This window comes from Alternaria arbusti (assembly GCF_024043155.1).
Source record: "Alternaria arbusti strain BMP 1465 chromosome Unknown scaffold_4, whole genome shotgun sequence".
NCBI lineage: Eukaryota > Fungi > Ascomycota > Dothideomycetes > Pleosporales > Pleosporaceae > Alternaria > Alternaria arbusti.
The window spans coordinates 252,508-269,696 of NW_026249944.1; the positions used below are offsets into that span (position 1 = coordinate 252,508).

The 17,189-nt window shown below is 53.5% G+C and overlaps 3 protein-coding genes across 3 annotated transcripts; 1 reads left to right on the forward strand and 2 right to left on the reverse strand.

The window, feature by feature from the left end:
- Nucleotides 1-2,881: 2,881 nt before the first annotated feature.
- Nucleotides 2,882-3,983, reverse strand: J4E86_003718 (uncharacterized protein; the record flags this gene model as incomplete). The annotated part of the gene is made up of 3 exons (XM_051444270.1): nt 2,882-3,657; nt 3,751-3,865; nt 3,936-3,983. The coding sequence occupies 3 exons, from the start codon at nt 3,981-3,983 to the stop codon at nt 2,882-2,884; spliced, it is 939 nt and encodes a 312-aa protein (XP_051303895.1).
- A 3,119-nt stretch (nt 3,984-7,102) lies between these two features.
- J4E86_003719 (uncharacterized protein) lies at nt 7,103-9,934 on the forward strand (the record flags this gene model as incomplete). Its single annotated transcript, XM_051444271.1, has 2 exons — nt 7,103-9,226; nt 9,272-9,934. 2 exons carry the CDS (start codon nt 7,103-7,105, stop codon nt 9,932-9,934), a joined length of 2,787 nt encoding a protein of 928 aa, XP_051303896.1.
- A 1,255-nt stretch (nt 9,935-11,189) lies between these two features.
- Nucleotides 11,190-11,921, reverse strand: J4E86_003720 (uncharacterized protein; the record flags this gene model as incomplete). The annotated part of the gene is made up of 2 exons (XM_051444272.1): nt 11,190-11,676; nt 11,710-11,921. 2 exons carry the CDS (start codon nt 11,919-11,921, stop codon nt 11,190-11,192), a joined length of 699 nt encoding a protein of 232 aa, XP_051303897.1.
- Nucleotides 11,922-17,189: the final 5,268 nt, after the last annotated feature.

A 17,189-nucleotide genomic window follows, 5' to 3' on the forward strand; every position in this document is an offset into this window, starting at 1 on the left:
TGCCAGCCCCTCACACATGCATCTATACAACCGCACCTATATTAACCCCAATTCCCCCCCATCCCTTGCTCGCCTAATATCTCCCGTCTTGGGCATATACCACATTACCACCTTGACGATATTACCCTCTACACGAATGCCACTGTCTAGTCCGAATCACCAATACCATCATACCTTCGTCCAACTCCATCCATTATACATTGTCGTCGATATACGCAGCACACCCACTTACCTTCCCAATCCAACCCAACTCACCCAATCGAGCAGAAGTATAGATTGTTCCAATGCAGGAACGCGCAGGACCGACATCATCGCTCACGCACGCACGCGAGACGCAGGTACAAAGTGCCCTTCATATGCCCAATCTGCAATCGGCACGCGCGCATTTCGGATGCTGCAACCGAAGGTGAAGAATGAACCGAAGTGTGCAGGGCTAAGCGGAAGAGAGCGCGAAGACGGCGATCTGGATGGAAATCGAGAGAGGTGTGTGGTATAGACGACTCCTGGCTATATGACGATCTGGGTAATATACGGGCGCATCTATGGATATGGATCGCCTAGGTACTGTATGGATTAGGGATGGGGGAATGTGTTTCAGATGTAAGCGAGGGACCGACGACGGATGCGGGCGCTTCGATGGAGATGGAAGGTAGATAGGTGGTGTAGATGGGAAGTGGATTGTAGAGGATAATAGCGCGCTTAGTATTTGTTTCGACGATGATCTGTTTCTACGAACATACTAAACTTTACATGTCGCGATAATCGCGCCTTCCCCATCCCGCGCGCTTCGAACAACAACGAGCGACCTACCTACCAACCACGCACACCCCCCGCATCTCCCTTTGAGGAATCGGAAACGTCAAGAACGCCTGGCCCAAGCGTAAACCGCCCCATCCCTACCTTTACCTTCCCCCGTCCCTTCCTTCCTTCCTTCGCCTGTTCCTTCCTCCCTCCTACAGTACCTTCGCTTTCCAGAGCTTCCAAGGCACCACCTTGCATACGACGTATACAAGCCACCCGCTCGCACTCTCGCTCTCGCTCCGGAAAAAGCTCGCCCCAGAGAATAACGTGTATTGGCAATATCGCTGTCAGATACGATTCAAAACACTGGCGTCATTGAGTGCGGCAGGGCAGCGCGAAACTGAATATAACACCTGGTTGCTGGGACGGTTGTCACAAAACGTTTGTTTATATTTACACGTTGAAATCTAGCACGGTAGGGTTAGTTAGACAGTCAGCCTCGTTCTATGCCGTCAGTGTTTATCGACACGGCAGACAAATCGCGCCGTCGTGAATTTAGAAAGAAACTCTCCCAGAGCCCAGGGAATCGGTAAAGTGTGTTTTTTTGACGTGTCGCATTCGCGTTGTGTAGCCCGTTGGACTAAGGGGATGATTAATTCCCTAGACCGAGGCTGGTAGTAGTAGTGGAAAAGATGAGAAACGGCACTGGTATGCTTTGCTAGGCGCGATGTGGGGTAAGGTTCGGTGCGTAAGATCTGATACGTTGCGGCCGAGATACTGGAGTTAAGGTTCCGTCATCCTCCATCGCATCCCCTGGTCCGCGCTTGTGTACAGGGAGTGTAGTGGTTGTTGTGTCAACGAACAACCATTGCAAATCGCAAGAGTGACATTCCAGAAATTTGATGGGCGTTTTTAGCCGCAATGTTTACCACAGGCTAAGTTGGTTGGACAGGCAATGGCTGTCTGCGTCTGCTGCTGCTGTTCTGCAGTTTCGGTGTTGGGACTTGGTCGATGCGTGCATGCGTTGGCGTCATGTCGACTCCCCTTTCGTGCTGCAGCAGTAGTCTGCAGAGACAAGTGCGTAGCCGCAAACGCAACGCTGCAACTCGAGTCATTTCCTCACAAGTCTCTCAACCAATACTCGTAGCTGGTTTCTGCCGAAAAACTTCCGGTGAAGATGGAGTAGAACGTTTGAGACTGTGGATGGCGATTGATTGTTAGGTGTGGAGGTTGTTTGGGAGGGCGCTTACATGCAGATTGCCGAATAGTTTTGCGCGCGGAGTAGCAATGGTACCCCTGCGTCGCGACCTTGTGTATGAGGTACGAGAACGGGCGATAGTAGTACCGGAACTCGTAGGGTATTCATAGGTGAAACAAGACCCGTTGCTCGTGTCGCGCGCCGCGGCTGGCGTCGCCTTACGCTGCCCAGTTCGGGATCCCAACCACTTCCTATGATGCCTTCCTGGTCAGCCTGCAGGAACTCGAATGTCGTGAAATGCTAGTACTCGCTAGATGAATGGACACCAGGATACGTACATTGACACGCAGGAGCGGTGTGCGACATGGTACGAGGGATGCTCGCTCAAAGCGATGGGAAGAATGCGGACTGATTGGCCGTGGCCAAGTCTACTATTGATGCTGTTGCTAATAGGTGCTTTTTGTACAGAGGCCGTAATGCGGAACTGATCGGAAATCCATCTATCGTACACGTTGCGGAAAAAACAAGATGGCTGGCATAGGCGCCTTACTGCCGAAAGAGATACGAAAATACGAAACTCTTTAGTCGTGAAGAGAGCGATACTAAGACATTAGGTAAAGGCTCGTCATATCTCAACTTTCGTAGTGTCGACATGCAGTCAATGAAGAAAGGAATGATAAAAGTATGGCAAAGAAATCGAGCTTGACAAGAAATGATGATGTCTGGGACAAATGCCCCAGAGCTGCAATAACAACATGATCATGATCAATGATGCGCGCGCTTGACGAGTGATCATCAATGGTGGTAGCAAGCGTAAACGGCAGAGCGTACCTCCATGTGTCATGGCCATAGGTCATCGTGAGTGCGTAAGTAAAGTCGTTGACGGAACGCTTTCAAAACAGGATTACCGCCGTATGTTGCTTTTGGACGAAAGAAACGCTGTCATATGCCGACCGTGTCTTTAAACGAGTGAGGTGTCGTGGTTCGTGGTTGAGTCTCTTCGACCCCTTCCATGCGCACATCTCTGTCCCTGGATTCTGATGAAGTTGGCAAGGGCGCAGAGATGGGCGTGTATGTTGAGTACGCTTGGCTGCGATTCGGGTCGCCAGACCCATATTGCAGGGGAGATTCCATTTCGCTGGTTGCGCGATGCTTCTCTAATTCCAATGGTGTTGGTCTTGTTCGTCTTCTCTTTCCTGATGAGGACTCTGACCCGTGTTCTACCCCGATTTGTTGCTGTGGTGTCATCGCGGGAGCCAATTGGGAAGGCGCTGATGGCGGAGGTGTTCGATCGTGCGGTCGAGGATCCGGTCCGAGTGGTGACGGTTCAGGTGGTGCGGTGATGGATTGTCTCCCCCTCCTAGGTGGTGGGTACACCTCGCCCCGCGCAGCAGCCTCTTGCGCTCTTTGTTGCGCCTCCGCTTTCGTAGGTCTTCCGCGTTTCTTCTTGTTCGCTGGTTCGCCAGATGGATTTATAGTAGATGTGTAGGCAGGGCCGGCAGGCATAAAATCTCCAGGGTAGGAATGGGGGGGTCGAGGTTGTAGTAGGCGGCCAATGGGCGTGGAGGCTTCTTGCTGATGGGGTCGTTTTCTCGAGAGGTCGGGCGCAGGATATACCATTGGGGCAGGTAGCTGAGGGCGTCGGTAATCTTGTCCAGGCGTGACGAAATTGGTTGCGAGACTGTCAAATGCCATCTGGCTAGAGCGAACCGATCGGCCTGCGTCGCGTTAGTATATTCTTCTTGTATGGAGAGTACGTGTATTGTTAAAAGAACAAACGTATTCACGAAAGCGCAGAGGACCAAACATACCTGGAGGTAAAGCCATGTCGTTCCATCGTGGTTGGATGTTGGCGTCGCGTATAAATTGAAAGAGAACGTGAGATGGTATGGGGGCCGCTTTTAGTACTTCAGCAAGTAAATATACCTGATGTGGTTGTATTAGTGACTTGTTCATCGCGAATAGATGTGTTACAATGGGTGGGAGAGGTACGTACCTTTTCATGCTCTGCCCATGGTGGCTCGCGCGAGCTCGAGGGCTCCATGTCGTGATCCTCGATACGCTCAAAATACGCGAGGGCAGAGACCAAGAAGTAGCTACGGCAAATGCTTGCTGTATGCAACCAGACTAATCGAGCATCGATCACAAGGCCGTAAAGTAAGTGGACCGGCGCGAAGAGCGACGCGCCCTCGCGCGCGGTTGTATAGCTGCGTCTACCAACAGAACAAACGAGAGTGCTGAAACGAAAGAGTAACGAGCGGTAGAAGAAGAGCACTAAAATCAAAGAAACCTGCGGCGGGCTCTGGTTGTCGATTTCATGCCAGCAGGCAAGAAGTGTGTGTCAAAAGGGACCACATGAGGCTGGGTCAAAATAATTAGGAGAGACAGCTTCCCGTGAGAGATTACTGGGGAGAGCCACCCGGTATGTTATACATTAGCGGCTTCTCTTCAAAGACGAATGGGACGCGACTAGTCCCCACACCCAGGACGCAGCTTCCAAGACTTCACGCACGGTATCTGTCTAAATCAGTACTTGTCGCAAATCGATAACGAGGACTACGTATGTAACCTAGATCTGGCGGCGCTTTACCCCATCTCGAAAGCCTTTGTGGATGTTCGAAAACGATTGCGCAAACCGATGAGCCAATCGCCTAGAGGGCAGGGCCAAGCCGTGTCTCACCAGCCCTGGATGGTTTAGCCTGAGACCAACGGCCCTTCCCTTGCAAACCAGTCCCCTGCCTTCCTTTTTCTCCATGTACGCTGCCGCCTTTTGTCTCGGGGGTTTGACAGTACCGTGTTGCTCCAGATGACCGCAAGCGTGCCCGCAAGGAGGCTGAACTGTCGCGACGCGCAGCAGCGCTGGTGTCCTGCACGCAATCTGGCAAGAACGGTTCAGCGCGGATCGTCATGAGCGCGTCGCGCCAGATGGGGCAGCGGAAGACGGCCTCGTCATCCCTGTCAACGGTGCGATGTGTAGTCTGTTCCAGGACGGCTGCGTGAAAGATGTGTATCCAGAGGCACAAACTTCGCAGCGGCGTAGCTTGACTCTTTCTTTCTTTCTTATAGCTGGCCAGCGGCCACAGGGCGCGCATGCATAGACACGTAGCACTCGCCCGGTGGTCTTCCTCACCGTATGCTACGCGGAGCCAGTCGAGACAGTCGACGATCGGGAGCGGGCCGCGACTCGGCATAGCCCCCAATGGCATTCACGAGCGTCCGCTAGATGCAAGTGTCTGCTCTCATGGCGCAGATGTGCCGCTAATTCGCAGCGAGTGACACTCTGGGCCGTGTAGAGGCGGAGGTTAGCCGGTGTGGCCAGGTCAGCTGTCGTGCCGGCGTGATGGGTGCTGCTGTGTAGGAGTTGTAGCCGTTCGGTGAAAGTTTGCGCTAGTATACTTGTGGAGCCGCGCTGCTTCGTTCGCTTAAGTAAGCCACTTGGATGCCATCGCCAGCGACATCGCGATGCACCATTCGCGATCCTAGCTCACCCTGCTAGCAAGGTTAGTCTTTCGGAAAGATTGTCCGCGCAATTTGGACAACCCCAGCGCAAGCATGCATATCGATGCGGAAGTCGAGACTCTCCGACCCGCCAGCGAGCTTGAGTCAGTAGCCAAGTAGAACTCCGACGTACCTTGACATCAGCATATACCTCTGCAGTCTGTACATGCAACAATCGAATATCGCTGTTCAGCGCGGGTTCGCATCTTCCAAGGTTCAGTCACGTCGCGAACAAAGCCATTCTTTTTGAGAAATTGGGTTCGCGCTAGCTCTGATCCAACCCTGGACCTCTAAAAAAGGAACAAAACATGCTGATTCCACGACCAGCCACACGATATATTCCGATGACTGAACATCCGGCATGAACCATCAAAGCTTGCGGTGACTGACCTGAGTCGTGGTAGACATACGTTGCTTTCAGCAGCTCCCGAGGTCTGCTCAACATGTCGCATCACCCTGGATCTTTTCTCGGCCCGTGAACACCGTATATCTCGGTGACTCGCGTATGTCACTCCGAAATCGAATGTATCCTGATACATCGGCCACTGCTCATTGCCCGTTAGCTGCGGCCGTGATACTACTTCAAACCAAGGGTGCTTACTTACGTCTTCCCTACGTCTATGGTGTAGTCGCATTTGCGTATATATTAGTTTCCTCATGTAGTAAAGATCCGTGCAACACGTTGGGCTTTCCCAGTCCGTACATAGCAAGGACGCGTGACATGGATTCTTCGCACCAAATGAATTTGTGTAAGTGAGCACTCCCTTGGAACATCAAACGAAGTCATGATCCTTTGTCCTGTTTGCCTAACTGATTCCGACCTTCTGACAACACCTTAGTGATTCTACGAATCGCCAAGACTTCATATCCCGCGAAGTAGCTCTGTAGTCCGATGTCCCAGCGTCTCCGCGGACCCGAGCAAAGCAGTCAATGGTCATGATCCCATCATCGTATTTCTCCAGTGGCATCGACTTGATAGAAACATGTGCGCGCGCCGATGGAAACATGGTCGGAGGGGCCCTGCATCACGGACTCTGGGAGACCGAGGCTGGACCAATTGGCTAACGCTAGTTTTCGTCCGCATCTCCAAAGTATCGACCAGAATTCAGCGCATCGCGTCGCGCGTAGCACCACTTGAACACATCGTCCACTGACCGAATTCGCGTGCTCAGACTTCCTACGCGACAACCGCGGACTAGAAAAAATTGCCTACCGTGCCGTCGTCGAGGCAAGAGCCCGGACCCGCGAAACGCCTGGCTGCGCCGCCAGCTCCATCCCGCGTACCTTCATGGCGACAGCGACAGCGTCAGGGAAATACATACCTCCATAAAGCCCCTATTGCTCGGCGCATCGAGCGCAGTCTGGGCGCATAGCAGATCCGGGTCGTGTGCCGCCTTGTGTCTAGGGGAGGCGAAATCTTTGCTCCCGTCAGTGTCCAAGACGACCGACGCTCTTCTCCAGCAGTCGCCCTGCATCCAAGCGTGCTAGGAGCTGCATCTGGAGTGCTCGGTGTATGTTTGTCGCCTGGACTATGAGGTGAATAGGCTCGTGGCTCTTCGTGTGTGATATTTGGACATCGGCCGTTAGCGTCCCTCTCATTGAGATTCTCGCGATCCTCCACCCTCTGCCTCAGCACCTTCCACCACCCCCACGCCTCTCAACGACATGTCGGACAGCGAGTCGGACCAAAACACGGCTCAACTCGAGCCGGAGCTACGCGAGATGAAGCTGGAAGGCGCGACCTCGGGAGGAGCAGGTGAGGGCAAGAGCACCACGCAGGTGAAAGTGGAGGGAGATTCGCTCGACCGCGCGTCCACGCCTCTCGCCATACCTCCCAGGCTCAAGACGCGATCCAAGTCTCAGTCGCCCATGGCAAAACACGAGCTCAATACTCCGTCACCCGGCAGCGGCCAGGAAGAGATCGTTGGGGGAGATATTACGCTGAAGATGGAACCCGGCAAAGCCCCCAAGCTCTCACGCTCCGCCTCCCAAAAAGTCGTCACTCGCCCACCGCCGCTATACATCGACCTCCCCGACTCGACCGATGCCGCCAAAGAAACCTTCGTCGTCCTCCCAGAATGCACCTACGCGAACAAAACCATCGGCACGACCGACCCTGCGCTCGAATGCGACTGCCAGGAAGAATACGACTCCACGACCAAGACCAACCATGCCTGTGGCGAAGACTCCGACTGCATCAACCGTGCGACAAAGATGGAGTGCTTGGGCGACTGCAGCTGTGGGCGGAAATGCCAGAACCAGCGCTTTCAACGGAAACAATACGCAGACGTCACGGTTATAAAGACAGAGAAGAAGGGCTTCGGTCTTCGCGCCAACAAGAATATGGCTCCCGGCGATTTCGTCTTTGAGTACATCGGCGAGGTCATCGACGAGCGCACCTTCCGCCGTCGCATGGGCCAATACGATGAGGAGGGCATCAAGCACTTCTACTTCATGTCTCTGACCAAGGGCGAATTTGTAGATGCGACCAAGAAGGGTAATCTTGGTCGTTTCTGCAATCACTCGTGCAACCCGAACTGTTTCGTCGACAAATGGGTTGTTGGGGACAAGCTGCGTATGGGCATATTCGTGGAGCGCAACGTCAAGGCAGGCGAAGAACTCGTCTTCAACTACAACGTCGACCGCTACGGTGCAGATCCGCAGCCCTGCTACTGTGGAGAGCCAAACTGCAGTGGTTTTATCGGCGGAAAGACACAGTCCGACAACGCGACAAACCTCAATAATGACACGATTGCGGCGCTCGGAATCGATGATGGTGTTGGTTGGGGTACGGCAGTCGCCAAGAAGCCCCGCAAGAAGAAGGCCAGCGAGGATGACGAGGAATACATCAGCGACTTGCAGCCACGCGAGCTTGAAGAGGACGCAGTCAACAAGGTCCTGACAGCTCTGCGCAGCTGCGAAGAGAAATGGATTGCTGTCAAACTTCTCAGCCGCATGCAAACCGACAACGAGAGAATCGGCCATCGCATTGTCCAATTCCACGGTTACGAGTTCTTGAAGACAACCTTGAACAAATGGAAGGAAGATCATAACGTTGTTCTGCAAATACTGGATATTCTACACAGGCTGCCACGCATTACCCGCAACAAGATCCAAGACTCTGGAATCGAAGATGCGGTGAGCAAGGTGAAGGACTGCGGAGAGGAACGAGTAGAAGAGGCTGCGAAGAAGCTATTGACCGCATGGAGTAAGCTGGAGATTGGCTACCGGATACCGCGCTTGAAGAGAGATCCGAACGCTGGCACGCCAGCTCGAACAGAGAATCATTTCGAACGACGCGAGAGAGGTCGTGAGCGATCTAGGTCTAGGTCAAAGTCACCATCTACGATTGTGCCCAAAGGCCCATCTGCAGCAAACGTCCCGTCCGGTCCTCGCGGCGTGATAAATGCGCCTCGCGGTCCGGCTGGCTTCTTTGCTCCTGCGCGACCCGTCATGCGACCAAGACCGTTCAACGCCCTTCCCCAGGGTTGGTTCCAAGCAACAGCTGAGAATGGCTCGACATATTTCTACAACTCCAATGGCATCACACAATGGCAACGGCCGACGCAGCCTGCAGATGCCCCGCCTCCTCCGCCAAACAAAGCTAGAAGTGATACCCAGCTATTGCAAGACATCATATCCAGCATTACCTCGAACGGCACACCTACCGGGCCCTCCGCGTCTACCACCCCACAGCCAGTAGCTAACGAGGATATGGAATCCAGTTTCGGTCGTGAAAAGTGGCGTACCCTGTCAAGAGAAAAACAGGAGAAGGTGTATGAAGCGACAGTGAGTAATTCCCAGTATCTCGTGAAGCATGTCTGACCTTCACAGCTTTCACCACACGTCATGACTGTGACAAGCCATTATCGCAAGAAGCTCGAAAAGACGGAAATCAAGAGACTCAGCAAAGAGGTTGCGCAGAAGCTTGTACGAGGGGACTACAAGTCTGGTCGCGTCAAGGATCCGACAGCCAAGATCAGTTCCAACCACGAGAACACCATCAAGAAATACGTGAAAGACTTCATGGACAAGGCCGTCAAGAAGAAGGAGGAGCGACAGAGACTCAAGGCTGCCCAGGGTGGTTCAAAATCCGACCTCACCAACGAGTCCCCCAGCACTCCACAAGCACCAAGCGGAGATGCCAACGACGCCTCTCCCACCGACTCCACATCCGACCTCAAGCGAAAGAGGGACGAAGAGACGCAATCCGGCTCACCAAAGCGAACAAGAACAAGTTCTGAAAACCAGGAATCAGCGCCGCCACCTCCGCCACCACCCCCCGCAACCACTGATGTCGAAGAGACCCTCACGCCCATGGACGAAACCTCCACCCTATCCTTCCCCGACGCAACCGAGCGAAGTACCCTCGGAAACAAGCCATCCCTCCAACTAGACGGCTACGGCAGCCCCATGCAACTCGCGACACCTCCGACTAACGGTTCTGGTGATCAGCGGTCTCGACCCGTCAATGGAGGCCAACAACAGCGTTCATAGTATACGATGAGTAAGGTATACTTTATTCGAGTTTATGTATTACAGCTCTTTTCTCAGATTCTTATTCTTTGTAATTCTTCGGTTCTGAAGTTCAATACGTTCGTTCGACCACATGGCTCGGATGGGGTAGTGCTAGCATCATATGGCGTTGGTGGGAAAAGATTAGTGGGAGCTGTGAGGGGAATCGGGGATTCATTGGAGAGTGGTGGGATGTGGAGGGGTGGAGATACGTATGTATTATGTTGGGAATTGGAATCAAGAGAGATATCTACATCCGTTCTCTGTACTGTGCGTATGTTGTGATGCCTTAGTTTTAGGCTCGTCCACCGCATCCAATGACAATAGCCCATCTCTTTCACCTTCACTTTTACAAAACGCAAAAACTTTCCTTCCTATTGTACCACGACCGTCTATTGTACCCAGCCATCTCAATAAACCGCGCACAAATCTCCAGCGCAGGTAGCATATATAAAGACTACAATCCGTCCCTCTACTCTCTTTCTCTATCCTACACACTACCTTACCTACTACACATCCAATTCCCACATTCCCACAACAAACCAACCAACCACTTACCGACTACAAGAACATGTCACCCACTCAGTCATCATCACACCTGGTGGCTTGCCACCCACAAGCACTTCCCCGTGAGCTCACCGCCCCACCTCAAAACCAGCCTGGCGCCTACAACCCGCTCTCCCCCGACTTCTTCTGGGATACAGCCTACACCTTCCCCGCCCCCATGGCAATTACACCCCTCCCCGTGGTCATCAAAGTCACCCACAAGCCCACAATGTCGACGGTAACCCACACCGCCGCCAGTGCCGCCACCCTTCCCCGCGCCCCGCGTAGTCGGCAAACCAGCCCTGGCAGCTTCCGCGCGCAGCCTGCTAAAGGCGCTGTATTCGGCAACGCTCGCAGACCGCCGCCCGCAAACCCTTGGGGTGGTGATGTCTTCGCCAGGATCAAGGCTGATGATGAGGTTGTGAGGGAGCGGGCGAAGGGGGAGAGTGAGAAGGAGGGGGGTTTATTCCGTCCGAAGATGACGCAGACGTGGAGGGTTGGGGGTGGGGAGGTGGTCGTTGAAGTGTTTGAGGAGGAGAAGGGGGAGTGAGATGGGTTGGCCTGGGATGGGATGAAATGAGTGGATGGGGAATTGGTGACCTGGTAGGCGCTGGCTTGCTTTGAGATGAACAGCTGAAGGGGGTCTGAAGAGTTATATAGCTTCCCAATGAATTCCTCTTCAAACACTTGCTTACTTCCCAACAACCTTATCCCCAACCGCCTGCGCCATCATTCCCGTATTAGCAACACTACTCTCCAGCGTCCCCGCCACCCTCATAAGATTGACAGCCAAAACCTCCAACCCCTTCTCCTCACACAGCCTCCACGCATTGAAACCCCACCGGTCCTTCAAATCCTGCATTTCGCCCTGCTTCCCCTGTACCGCAGCCGTATACTGATTCTGCATCTCACGAAGATCTTCGGGGCGGACTTCAATCTTACTGGACGCGCGCGCGAGGATGAATACATAGCGATGCGGGCGTCGCGAGATGTAATTGGGGAGAGGCGCAGGGCGCACGTAAGGCGAGCGTATGGCGGCGGAGTGGTGCGAGAGTGTGCCGGTGGAGTCGCAGGACAGGTTTGTAATGAGCCAGTGGCGTACCTGGCCGAAGGAAGTGTCGTTGTTTGTCATGAGGTCGGGGTCTACCATTATCAAGACGAGGTTATCCAGGGTCTCGCTGGGCTGGGTACAACGTCAGTTGATGTAGTACGCGAGATCAGTGAGAATGCTCACTGCGGGATCGAGGAAGACTTTTGGTTCTTCTTTCGTGTCGGCGTTGGCTAGTTCTTTGCCTGGTGTGTCGAGTTTTGTGTTTGGCCATTCTAGAGCTAGGTCGTAGGAAAGGTTGATGGTGTCTGGAAGGACGTCTGGAATGACTTTGTGCTCGAGTAGAGCTTGCTTTGTTACTTGCGTGTTCGCCATGCTGTAATATCCTGAGTAGTTGTGCAATGCGTAAAGCTATGTAGAGTTGCAGTAGTCTCAACGCAAAGTACTTCGTCCAAGTATTATACCTACCAGCAGCCGCATATGCCGGGGGAAAGCGCGCATTACGAGTATTCACGCATCATGCATCATTGCTTTGGGGAGCGATCCGCTCTCGTGACTGCGCAGCCAAGTCGTTGTGACCGATCTGATGTACTTGGTGGACTTTCTTTGGTCAGTTGACGCGGATGCGCATGTAAAACGGCATGCTGGATCGCCGTTGTGGTACGATTGTAGAGATGACGTTGTTATGACACGCATGAGATACGCGATGGACCGGGGCGGAGTGCTAGCCCCAATCCAGGACCATCGTCACCCAAACACTGCACGCCCGAGGGAAAGACGAGTAGACACATGCAGTCATAGTGATGAGAGTTTAGGCTCTCAATATGAGCTTCCACTTCCGTGATACATCGCGCTCGGCCGCAGCTGGTTTCTGCACTTCGCTAGAGCACCCATTCTGCCGCATGCTCCTTCACCTCAGAAAACCTCTACAGCACAGGTCGACGAATACCCCCAGGCACTTCCTGTGGTTGTCTCTGATCCCCAGCCAGTGCCACTAGTGGTCCCATAGCCGGGGCTTCGTATCTATAACTTGGTGGCAGTTCTTTGGCCGGCTCGTGATACCCCGTCTCCTCCCTCATATCCTTCTTCTTCTTCTTATTCTTCTGCGTCCTTATTCCGATCAAGATACCTATAGCAACCAGCGCGATGACACCGATAGCCGCGCCCACACCAATGCCAGCTTTTGCACCTGTCGACAAGGTACCGTTATCGTTGTTCGGGGCTGGCGCGGTAGACGAAGGGCTGAACGAAGTAGACGAGCCTGTCACAAGAGCACTGCTGGTAGAAGATGGAAGAGAGGAAGTTGTGACAGCCCCCACAAACTCAGGTTCGATCTGATATTTCGCCAGACTTGGATCACTGCAGCAAGCACTTGAATTCCCGCAGCACCACCAATCCGACGTAGCGCTCCCATCACAAGGCGTGACTTCGACATCGTTTTTCCGTTGCTCTGCCTGTAGATAAGCTATAAGCTATTCGCGTTCTTTCACGTTAAAAGATGCCCGAGTTCTCGTCTTCACTTACTGCACTCGAACACACATCCTGGCAGCCCCCCGCTTCCCAGTTGGAGAGTGTACATGATTCGCGCCAGAAGACGCCGGGACCAGAAAGGCAAAGACCGTTCGGAAGGCACTCGTCCCACTCCGCGCAACGGATGTGGCTGAGCGGATTGGATGTGTCGTTGGAGCAGGGTTGGTATCGCGTGTCGTCCTGCGAGCCGCCGTTGGGCCAGAAACATGTTTGTGCGCTGCCAAGTGCGAGAAGAGAGAAGAAGAGTGGTATGCGCGGGGACATGCTGTGCTGTGCTTGGTGTTGGACGAGCTGGTAAGGCACTGAAGTAAACAAGGTCGACACACCTAAACTGAGAGGGTGTCGACGCCTTGTTATGCTGGGTGCTTGTTACTGAAACATACTTTTAGGATTGGAACAATGTCAGCTTGATTGGCCAGCGCATTCTACTGGGCTCATGAGGCTAACTGAGCTGATTGCATAATGTTCAGTAATCTAGCTTGCTCACAAGTCACCTGGCGAAAGATGTACTCTGGTTTTGTACGCCCCGTACCCACCAGGCTAGCAGTGCCTCGCGATCCGTAGACTAGTAAGCCACTTGTGCGGCAAAGATGCAGCCCCTACGCTAAATTTCGTGGCGGAGTAGAACTCAATAACAGCGCGGCGTTCAGCACTTGATCCTCATTGACTAGAATGCCAAGCAGTAGCTTCACAGCTAAGTATCAAGTCGGGCCATTGTGGTTAGATGTGATGATGATAAGACGCCTGGAAGTGAGGAAAGATGGATTGGGTGAAGACACTGTGCGCGAAGTCGTACTCTGGTACCGTCACCTCCATACCATGGTACACTTAATGACCCATCGCAACGAGCAACTTACAACTTCCAAAATCTATATATACCTATACAATTAGGTCCTCTCGAAAAAAGAGAAGTATCGTCATCATTCGTTAACACAAGAGCTTGGGTAAGGACAACCATTGGAAAATGACTAATCACAGAGAAGGGAAGCAACAATAGCATATGATTTGAGAAGATCATTGATTCTACTAAGAGAGCCATCGTCTACATAGAAGCAAGCACCCAAAGCAAGATCCATCCACATCCAACCCATCATCACATCATCAACACCACGCATACCCCCAACCTACCGTTTGCAACAACCAAAGGAAAAAGAATGGACTTACACATCGTTGCGTCCCAAGCATCTAGTTCATCTCCCACTCCCCATCCCTCCCCTCCCCAAACCAAAGGAAGGCGAGAAAAGAAAGAGCAGTCGACTATCCAGGCAGCACCACGAGGAGGCGCAAGGGTCCGACTTCTACCGCCCGTCCCCCTCTTGCGATCGCCTGGCACGCCCACCAGCGACCCATTTTCTCCTTGTGGCAAACACTCTTTGCATCCTGCCCGAAGCCCGTCAACCAAAGTTGAACGTTATCAGGTCCGCAATAGCAGTCTGCCCCTCGCTACATCGCAGGTAGTCAACGCCGCAACAAAAAAAGAAGCGACGCGTGTACCGCGGGACACCTCGCTTCATCGTCCCCGACCGAAGTAGGAAACAAACAGCAAGACCGGAACACTTTTCGCTTCCTCCCGGGCCAGTTCAAAAGATGAGCCGGCGCAGTCCACGCTAGCAGTCCCCCGCTAGGTTGCAGCAGCTGAAGCCACAAAAAAGAGTGGCCAGCGCGCAGACAGTGAAGACCTTGGGCCGTCGGCTGGATGAGGCGACATTGCAAGGCCGGAGACATTTTCTCGCTTTCTCCCTGACCCGAACAACAAGTTGCCTAGTTCGTCGCCGACAGCTCGCCGCTAACAACAAAGTCGTCCGCAGCAAACGTCAACAACAGGTCGTGACAAGCATTCGTCGTCTGGGTCAAGTCGCGATAGCAGTCTGCCACGCATACCCCGTAGTCAAAACTCCGCCGCACACGAGAGCAACAGGTAGATTCCACGGGGGTGCCTCGCCCCATCCCGTACAGTGATGAGGACAGAGCTCGGCGAATGGTAAAGCCCAGTCACTCCATAAAGAAGCAAGCGGCTGCGTTTACCAAAGAAGAGACCGTTGTCACACCGGATACCCAAGCACCGCTGATCCGTAAAGGGGCAGTGAGAAGATAGAAACAAGCCGGCGTAGTAACAGTCCAGGACGACTTTTTCGATGTTTTTTTGTCGATTTTTTCGTTTTTTGTGATGGTAGGCCGAACCAACGTGTTTTGCAGGCACGCGGGCAGGATACCAAACACGGGATGTTCGATATGCCATCAGATGGCAACACGAACGAAAGGGTACTAGCCATTGATACGAGAGGGATCTCAAAGACCCTTCGCGGTCGTTCCCCCACACTGTAGTGCCCGTAAGGGCGATTCCAATAAAATTCTCGATAAAGTTTGACACAATAAGTTCAACACGATAGGTTTTTCCACGAATGTCCACGCGACCCTGTCGATCGGTCGTCAACGGTTAGCCCACGGACTCTCTAAGAGAGAATCCCATGGGCCATCCGTCAATCTGTTGTCAACAGTCCACGCATGGACGGGAACACCCAACGAACAGGCCGTCGCACACATGCGGCGACAGCCCATTCGCGAGGACAGAGACTGTCCTCCGAAGGGAGGCGGGTGCTTGTATGCAAGTTGAGCCAGGGACCATTACGGTCTGTCAGAGAACCCCAACCATCTACTCCAGACAAGAGCAGAGGCCGGGAGAACTCAATATCTGTTAGGATCTTCCGCACTCGGCAACTTCTAAAAAAAGTGCCACTGGCGACGGGGTTACGCGAACGTTCCCTGCAGTACAAGTCCGCGTGTCGGTATCTCGACGGCAACGTATTCGGTCGGACGGAAGGATGGACGGATGGACGTAAACGGGCTGGCTGTATCCAGACGGCGCAGGTAAACTCGAACGAAGCGGACAGATCCGAAGGATGCAGGGCGTACCTGAAGGCGCGGGCGTACCCGAAAGTAAGATGTAACATCGGGGCTCAAAGGCGGGACTCGGAAAGGCAGCAGCCGGGGAGATGAAGGAGGCAGCAGAAGAAGACGAGATGATGAGAAGGATGGAAGGAAGTGCTTCCACCTTCTCCCCGTCCCCTGCCCACCACCTCCCTGACCAACCCATTTGCACAATGGCCAAGACATCGGGGGACATGCGGTAGAGGGTGCCTGTAAGCAAAATTGCCATGGACCATGCGGTCTATCGGAGGCTTCTGCGAGGAAGCCTCCATATCGCAGGCATCTTCCACGCTCGCCTCCCTGAACAGGGTGACACTGGTGGCGGGGATACGGCGAACCGTTTCCCTTGCTGACAGGTTCTCATCGCGAAGCATTTTTTGGCGGGCAGGTGAAGGAAGCAGCAAGAAGAGGGTTGAGTGAGACCGTGTTTCCACATTCTCACCACCTTGTCCCTGCCGCCTGCTCCACCCACCCTGTGAGGAAAGGATACTCTACCTGAAACCAGTAAGGCGAGCGAATCGGTAGGGGAGCCAAACTCGAGCCAAAAGGAACGGAAGGAGGACAAGGAGCAAACCAGTCTCAAACCCGGGAACACAAAATGAGGTAGACCAAAAGTACTCCGAAGAGTTTGACACAAAAGCGCGAAGCAAGCCATGGCTGACCGTGAAGGGAGAGCTTAGGTGCAATCGCAGTAGTACACCCTCCCGTCATGCTAGTCTGGGAAGTGGGTAGATGCGAGGACACAGAAGAAGAGGGAACCAGAAAAAGGTGGAGAGGCGATGTTTCCACCTCCTCCCTACCTCTTTCCCGCTGCCTCCCCTCCACCTCCCCCACCCACCCATATCCCAGACCAGCTTACGGTCGAGGGCGACTCGGCCATGACATGCGCACATGTTTAGGCCTGAAGAGAGGAAGTGACTGTAGCCAAAAGAATGCCATGGACCGTAAGGTCTGTCGGAGACTTCCAAGGAAGCATCGATATCGCAGGCTTCTTCCACACTCGTACATCTGAAAAGACGACACTGGCGGCGGGGAATACTCCCTTTGACTAACAGACTCCTCTGTCCGTGTGACACCAAAGGTGATAATAATCGCGGTCGACTGCAGTCGCCGTAAACATGCCGGAGCAGAAGCTGCGCGCCTCAGCTCATCAGGAGCTTACCAACCGGTATCTCGACAGTCTCT